The sequence below is a fragment of the Marmota flaviventris genome, chromosome 9, assembly GCF_047511675.1.
Source record: "Marmota flaviventris isolate mMarFla1 chromosome 9, mMarFla1.hap1, whole genome shotgun sequence".
Classification (NCBI taxonomy): domain Eukaryota; kingdom Metazoa; phylum Chordata; class Mammalia; order Rodentia; family Sciuridae; genus Marmota; species Marmota flaviventris.
Window position 1 is genome coordinate 76610710 of NC_092506.1, and position 8137 is coordinate 76618846.

General features: G+C 33.5%; 1 protein-coding gene across 2 annotated transcripts in view; it reads left to right on the forward strand.

Annotated features, from left to right (window-relative positions):
- Positions 1-6619, forward strand: part of Folh1 (folate hydrolase 1) — a 47123-nt gene extending 40504 nt beyond the window's left edge. For both annotated transcript variants that reach the window (XM_071617162.1, XM_071617161.1), the window contains 4 exons: positions 738-1002; positions 1281-1362; positions 4672-4764; positions 6363-6619. In XM_071617162.1, coding sequence (XP_071473263.1) covers positions 738-1002; positions 1281-1362; positions 4672-4764; positions 6363-6552 — 630 coding nt within the window. In that variant the 3' untranslated portion in view covers positions 6553-6619. The remainder of the gene's footprint in view (positions 1-737; positions 1003-1280; positions 1363-4671; positions 4765-6362) is intronic.
- Positions 6620-8137: the final 1518 nt, after the last annotated feature.

Genomic DNA, 8137 nt, shown 5'->3' on the forward strand with positions numbered 1-8137 from the left:
TGGGATTTTACCACTGAACTGCATTCCCAGTCCCCTTTTTACAATTTTTAGTTTGAGGCAGGATCTTCCTAAGTTGCCCAGGCTAGCCTTGAACTTATGATCCTATTGCCTCAACCTTCCAAGTTGCTGGGATTACAGGCATGCACCACTGTGCCTAGATGAAAAGTCCTTCCTTCTTGGCTTTTTCTTATACTGTTGACTGTCCTTATACCTGTCTGACCATCCCTCCCTCTCCATAGTGAGATTCTACATTTACTTCTGAACCCCTCACTGCTTAGACAGTCTACTTTTCCACACACTGTTCATCAGAGAATAATTTTTTAATAGAATTTCAGTCTTTAAAAAATTCCACATATTTCCCTATATGATATTGTCATGTTTATTTACTTCTAATAGTTCGGTCTTCTTAAATTATTTTTTTTCAAATGCAACACTTTTCTTGACTTTTCCTCAGTCTCCTAAAACATTTTCACATCTCTGCTATGGTTAAAGACAAGTCTGTAAGGTGACTCCAAAAGAATGTTTTTATAATATTGTTTATGTCACACATGCATATATTTGACTTAGTACAAGCCTAGAGTGAGTTTAAATACTGTAATAGTAGACCCATATTAAGTAGCACATTGAGGTATTTAAGTACTTCCTTTTATTTATTATTGGTCAAACATTAACAGTAAATAAAGTGCTATGTATTTTATTATAAGCTATCTTACAAGAGATATGTGTTTCTTTTGTAGAAAACACACAAATTCAGCAGCTATCCATTGTATCATAGTGTCTATGAAACATATGAGTTGGTGGAAAAATTTTATGATCCAACATTTAAATATCACCTGACCGTGGCCCAGGTTCGAGGAGGGATGGTGTTTGAATTGGCCAATTCCATAGTGCTTCCTTTTGACTGTCGAGATTATGCTGTAGTTTTAAAAAATTATGCTGACAAAATCTACGATATTTCAATGAAACATCCACAGGAAATGAAAACATACAGTGTATCATTTGGTATGTTGCACGTCCTCTTTCCAATGTCATTATTTATATGTTTCCAGTAATTTCTGAAATGCAATGACCTTCCTTAGGACATTTATTTTTTATTTTTGTTCTACATGATGAAGTATTCTGTTTACTTGTGCACATGCACTTTTCGTGTCATGACTGCTCATATACCTTGTAAGACACAAAAGAGGATGATCTTCTATATTCTCATTTTTTTACCTATGTAACAACATCATTAGAAATTACATTCTTAAAGCTTTTGATGATTCCAACTTCTATTTCAGATGCACTGTTTTCTGCAGTAAAGAATTTTACAGAAATTGCTTCTAAGTTCATCAAGAGACTTCAAGATTTAGACAAAAGCAAGTAAGTTCTACATTTATTTATGTATATAATGGATATAATTAACAGGAAATACAAGTTGACATCTTGGTTACAAAAGCATCTTTGGGACATTTTGATGGTGTTTGTGTCCACTCTACAGCACCCTGTGCAGGGTTGCCTACCTCCTAAAGACCTATCTCTGACATTGCTTAGTGAACTGTGCTGCTCAGAGATGCCAGTGTCTTCTTGCTGCCAGCTGATGAGGTACAACATACCACCTAAACACTGAAGGGTCCACCATGTGTTACCCCAGATCTTTTTTTTTTTTAATCTCTTGCTCTTTCATTGTCTGTGCATCACACTTCAACCAAATTCTCTTATTTCCAAAAACATAACTTCTTTCTACCTCTTCTTGAAGTTATTGCCTCCATGCAGAAATCCTCACCTGCACCTCCAGCTGGTAAAATTCAATTTATCCAGAATACAAATTAATTTGAAACCATTATTTATGTTAAACATTATATATGTGAAATTTATATATGTTAAACATTAGGATTAATCCTATGTAAAATCATAAATGTAAAACAATTTGAACAAAATTTTAAAGTTGATAATGTGACAATACTAAAATTCTATCAACTATGCAAACTATGCAAATTTCAAGACTCAGCATAGAGTTCTTATACTTTAACTTAGCATTTCCACTTATTTTTTTCCTTAAGGATATAGTCTCAAGTTTTGATTAAAAATATATTACCTAGAGAAAGATAAAAATTATAAAATTATAATATCAAATAAATAAAAACAACCTAATGCCCAGTAGGGGAAGAATTTACTGAAAGATCTCTACCAATTTGAACATTTTATAACCATTAAAAATAATCATTCCCCAACACCAGCCACACAAAAAGCAAAGCAAAAATGATTATTATAAATATTATATATGTGAGTATAATAACGTGAGTTAAACCAAAAACATAAAAATTATGTAGGTTAAATTTTTGACCAAACAAAAAACTTCAGGGGGAAGCAATTAGTATAATAATGGTGTTATATTGACACTAATATATAGGGAGAAGATTTTTTATCCTTTATATTTTTCACCAAGTTTTTTATGTATAAAAAATAAGAGAAATGTGTTTTTAAGGGGATCCCAACACCATGTATTCTACAAAACTGATTTTTCTATCTATAAAACAAATGATGTTTCCTTCTCTATCTGACAGACTACCTCATGGCTTGAATTATGTTTTCTGATGGAACTCAGCTTGACTATCCTTGAGTATTTTTATCTGTGCCTGTTCTCTTTTTATGATAATTAAGATACAGTGTGTGTCTTTCTTTGATGTTTAGGGATCCTGGAACACCTGTATGTTGCATATAATAACAGTAAATGTCAAATAAGGAAATAAAGTCCATGTTGAGTTTCTAGACTGAAACTTTGAAATCTAAAAAGACACTTCTGGCCCTGCTTTTCTTACATCAATGTTTTTGCTCATCAGAGAACATGAGGTGTTGACTCTAGTACCTTCAGGTTTACATAATAGTCCGCCTTAAAATATGTAATTCTCTGATCCTCCCTTGAGAGGCTGGCATGCTCCAGGAGTGAAAAGACTGTTTACTTAGCTGTCTTGAGTATTAGCAACCCAGGGTTACTCCAAGTTGAATTCAGGTACTATAGAAAGAACCTCTGAAGACTTTTAGTGGTAGCTACAAGATGAGAAATCCAGACAGAGAAAGGGAGAGATAGAAATAGAGATAGAGATGGAGATGGAGATGGAGACAAGAGAGAGAAATATAGTTGGGTAAGAGGAAAGGAGAGAAAGAGAAGGAGAAATAAAAAGAAGTGAGTGTGTGTGTTTGTGTACTTACCTGTGTGGATCCACATGACCTCTTGCATTTACAGCAATGCTTTGTGAATTTGATTCAGAAACCTATAACTTCATATTGAAATTATCTTTCACTCTAATCCCCTTTGTTTATATGGGCTGCTAACAGATAAAGTCTATGCCTCCTTTATACTTTCAAAAATACTGAATTCATTATGATAAAAAATAAATGTTGTAAATAACTTAAATCTAAATTATGGGATCTTAGTTATTTCTATTTTTGTTTTGTTTACATAGTGCAGCCAATAGGACAACATTGGTGACCTCCTATTTCACTCAACAGCTTTCTATTTGCAAATTTGGGCAACTTGATAAGCTATTGATTCTTAGTTCTGTCATTTATAAAGTGGAGCTATTGTTGGGCACAGTGATACACACCTGTAATCCTAGCAACTCAGGAGGATGAGGCAGAAGGATCATCAGTTCAAGACTAGCCTCAGTAACTCAGTGATGCCCTAAAAAATTTAGTGAGAAAAGCAAAGCAAAAATGATTATTATAAATAATCATTTTTAGATTGTCTAAAAATTTCAAATAAAGTAGAATTAAGAGACCTGGGGGATGTGGCTTAGTGGCTAAGTACCCCTAGGATCAATCCTCAATTGATCAATCCCCAATTTAATTAAGTAATTAAAGTCAATTAGAAAATTATATTTTTTAAAAATGGAGGTAATATCTTTCCAACATGAAGGATTGGCCTGAAGATTAAAAATAATGTATCATGTTAGCATTCAGAACAGTGATTACTAAATGTCGTTATTGTTAAAAACAACATAAAAATTAAGAGCAAATTAAACCAATGAATAAAACAATTATTCCTTTTCTAATTTGTTAATTAAATTATGACACAAGCAATATATTGACTTCAAAACTCATTGTGAAACTATTTAGGACTGTTAGATTAATTTTGATTATGCTGAATCCTTTTTTTTTACAATAACAACCATACCACCAGCGTTTGCAATGCAAATTCTGTGGTATTGTTGGATACATTGTAGGCTTTCCACTACCTTTGAAAGAACACAAAGACACCATCTCTTATGCTCATGAAGGTTTATCCTTAATAAACAAGAAAATGTCATGAGTTGTCACTTAAAAAATATGTATAATTTGCCTGGCACCTTACAGAACATTTATAAATTGTCTCATTTAAATATTGATACGACTCCCAAAGTAGATAATTAATATTCCTAAGGTGAAAAAAGCCTTCCCCGAATTCATTTTCTTAGATTTACCACTTACTATTTCCACTTACATAAAAATTACTATCAAATGTTTCCTTTGGCACAAGTTACTGCTTCCATAGTTTCATAAGTCTCAGCAAAATAGAATTTTACAAGATATCAAAAATATGATTATTACCTGTTGTGGTTATTAATTTGCACATTATAGGAATTTTAAATATTTTTGCTTGCTGGGTAATACAATTTCATTCACTTGTACCTATACTAATTTCCTTTTTAGCCTAATATTATTGAGGATTATGAATGATCAGCTGATGTTTCTGGAACGGGCATTCATTGATCCTTTAGGGTTACCAGACAGGCCTTTCTATAGGTAAGAAAGAAAATATGACTCTTCACTTTAATATCACATTTTAAAAATGTTGTGCACTGTGGAAAAAAATATAAAAATTGATTTCTTGCAAGCTAATAGAATATTTCAAAATATGTATAGTGTCAAATATACTATATTGGGTTTCCAAATAATGTAATATGATTCTTATATATCTTTCTTTTTAGCATTTTTTTGTGTCTGATTATAAAAAAAAAATGTTTATTTTAGGAAATGTAAAAGATTCAGAAAGACACAAACAGAAAACAAAAATCTCTCCAATCAAGTTTATATTTTCTTACACAATTTTAGCCCTTGTTCTATTTTAAATATAATTGTTTTTGTATATATGCATGATAATAATAAATTTAATAAACATGCATTAATATGTAATAAATATATATTTATTTACAACCTAAATTTGTTATTAAAGGTTTTTCCACCTAAATTTTGTCAAATGTGCTTATTTCTGATAAGTACCCACTGCCCCCAGGTTGCCTATACTGTGAGTACTGCAAAATGGTTTATGTTATGGAACAGCCAGAAGTGGCACCCCCTTTCCCTGTAGGGACTGTCAAAGGGTCAGGAGTTGGGAGAAAAGGCATCATCCAAACAGGGTGACCATTTTGCCCATGGTAGCATGGTTGTGTCTCTTTAACACTTTACCTTGTTACTTTGCAACTTATCCTCTTTCAGGGCTAGCACATGACCTGGCTTAGCCCCTTCAATGAAAGTCTTCTTTCTAGGTCTTGTAAACATCACAAATGGTTTTTAATGATTCTTCATGCCTTCAGCTAAGCATCAGTCACATTTAGAATATGAGATTTTTAAAAAATAGAAAAAAAATTGGTTGGCTGGTTTTAAATGGGAATTTAATGATCACAGCAGTGTTATAAGGCCAGGGGTAGTGTGGTATAGTAAAACTCAGTACTTATTTTTTTTGCGCATTGATACAAATAATTTAATTACAGTAAGTTTTGTCCTCTGTGAAACTAACAGCAACTTTGTAGAATTCACTTTTAAGAATTAGAAAAATGGGCCAGGTGTGGTGGCTCACATCTATAATCCCAGCAATTTGGAAGTCTGAGGCAGGAGAATCACAAGTTCAAGGCCAAACTGAGCAACTTAGTGAGGCTCTAAGCAACTAAGTGAGGCTCTGTCTTAAAATAAAAACTAATAGTAATAAAGTAAAATGAAAAAGGGCTGGAATATGGCTTAGTGTAAAAGCCCTTTGGATTCAATCCTCAGTATAAAAAAATAAAAAAGAAGAAAGAAAAGAAAAGAAAGAAAGACTTACAAAAAAATTGTAGTAAATTCTTGAAGAATACTAAGCACAATCTATACCAGGTAATCAGCAGCTGTTTATCCTTGTTGCTACTGGTGTTAGTCTGAACAACTTTGAGCTATCTATTTAAAGTAAAAGTAGTTAATACATATTTAATAGACTAGTCTTTGGAAACTAGTGGACTTATAAGTTTGCTTGCCAAAGGACTTACTCAAAGTATAAATTTAGGAATATGAGATCCAAGATTGTATGGTGCTCCTCTTTCTTTCTTGTATGTCATTTGTGCAACTAACAGCAAAGTATTTTCTCTCAACAGGCATGTCATCTATGCTCCAAGCAGCCACAACAAGTATGCAGGGGAATCATTCCCAGGAATTTATGATGCTTTGTTTGATATTGAAAGCAAAGTGGACCCTTCCAAGGCCTGGGAAGAAGTGAAGAGACAGATTTCGATTGCAGCCTTCACCGTGCAGGCTGCGGCAGGGACTTTGAGAGAAGTAGCCTAAGAGATTTCTCTAGAAACCCCAGGTTGAATTGGAATGGTATATCAATTGACAAATTAAGAAATAAATGTGGGAGTTTATTTTTTTTGTGTGTGTGTGTTTACCTTGTTCTTGTTTTTCTTCCTGGGGACAAATAAAGAAGAAAATAAATATTTTTATTGTATAATTATGTAATTCTGAATTTGAAAAGTTGGACTGAGTTTTAAAAGTAAAGAGAAAAACTTAATATAATAACACTCTTATCCAACAGTATCAGGAAATCAAGTCAGGTGCAGCCGTTTCAGATCTAATCACATTACTGCACACATGGAATTCCATCAGCCTGTTATGGAGCACATGGGAACAATGCATGAAGCTGCTCTGCCCTAAAGCCTGACCCTGCTTGTTGGGAGATTCTGATCTAATCATGTTTCTAGTTTATGTAGTCACTCTGGACCACAAAGGATAATTACTTTTGTATTAATATTTTATTACATATATGAATATTGTATTATAAATCATGTATAATATAATATATAATATATTATATATATTAATATTGTATATTTATATAATCAAATGAACATTTCTAAATCCAACAAGAAATATTAAGTACCATTTTCAATAGTTTTGTAACCCACGTTTTGCTGACCTGTTGTGCCTTTTGTGCCAGCCATAATCACTTTTTAAAATTTTATGTTTATCTTTTCTCAGTCTCTCTTTGTTTCCAACTCCCTCTCTCCCTCCCTTTCTCTCTCTCTCTCTCTTTTTCTTTAGTACTACTGGAGATTGAAACTAGGATTCAGGGGCACTCTACCTCACTGCGTTACATTCCTGGTTCTTTTTAATTCTTCATTTTTTGGACTAGGTGTCCCTAAGTTGCCAAGACTTGTGTTTCTAAGAAACATCTGAAGTGAGTAGCAGCTCCAAAGCTGTGAATGCAGGATAAAGTGAGCGTATGTTTGTTCCTCATTCATCCACTGGTCCACTAAAGTTGAGAGAATGTCTTCCTCTTATCACTATGGACTTCACATTTCCTATGGAACAGACTTAAGTATGCCCAGACGGGAGATGAAGCAAAGAAAGTCTGCATGACAGCTCATTAAGACTGATGGCAATGTCTGGACTGATGTGACTTACCCTGATAATTTTATGACATCATCAGTAGTGTCAAGACTAGAGATGATGTCCATCTGATCTATAACACCAGGGATCACTTTGCTATTTATTGTAGTAACCTGAGGAACTCCAATATAAGTTGTGGAAAGTGAGAAAGATCTTTGTAGGTAAAAAAAGAATCCCTTGTCTGGTTATCCACAATGCTCACACCATTTGCATCCTGATCTCCTCATGGAAGAATATAGTGATCTGTATGGATCCTGGAAGTGCTAACCTGGGAAGTCCTGCTGTGATCATAGCAGAGAGACATCCTGGCTCTTTTGATATGGTTCATGTGAGTGATACCACCTTGCTTGTCAACATATTTGTTAATGACAAAAGTGACAAACTATGCATTTTGTTACCCCAAGAAAAGGAATCCATCTGTCCATTCATGAAGAAAGAGACTGGTGGCCAAGAAAACTAGTAGTGAAATGGTTTCTAGTGTCAT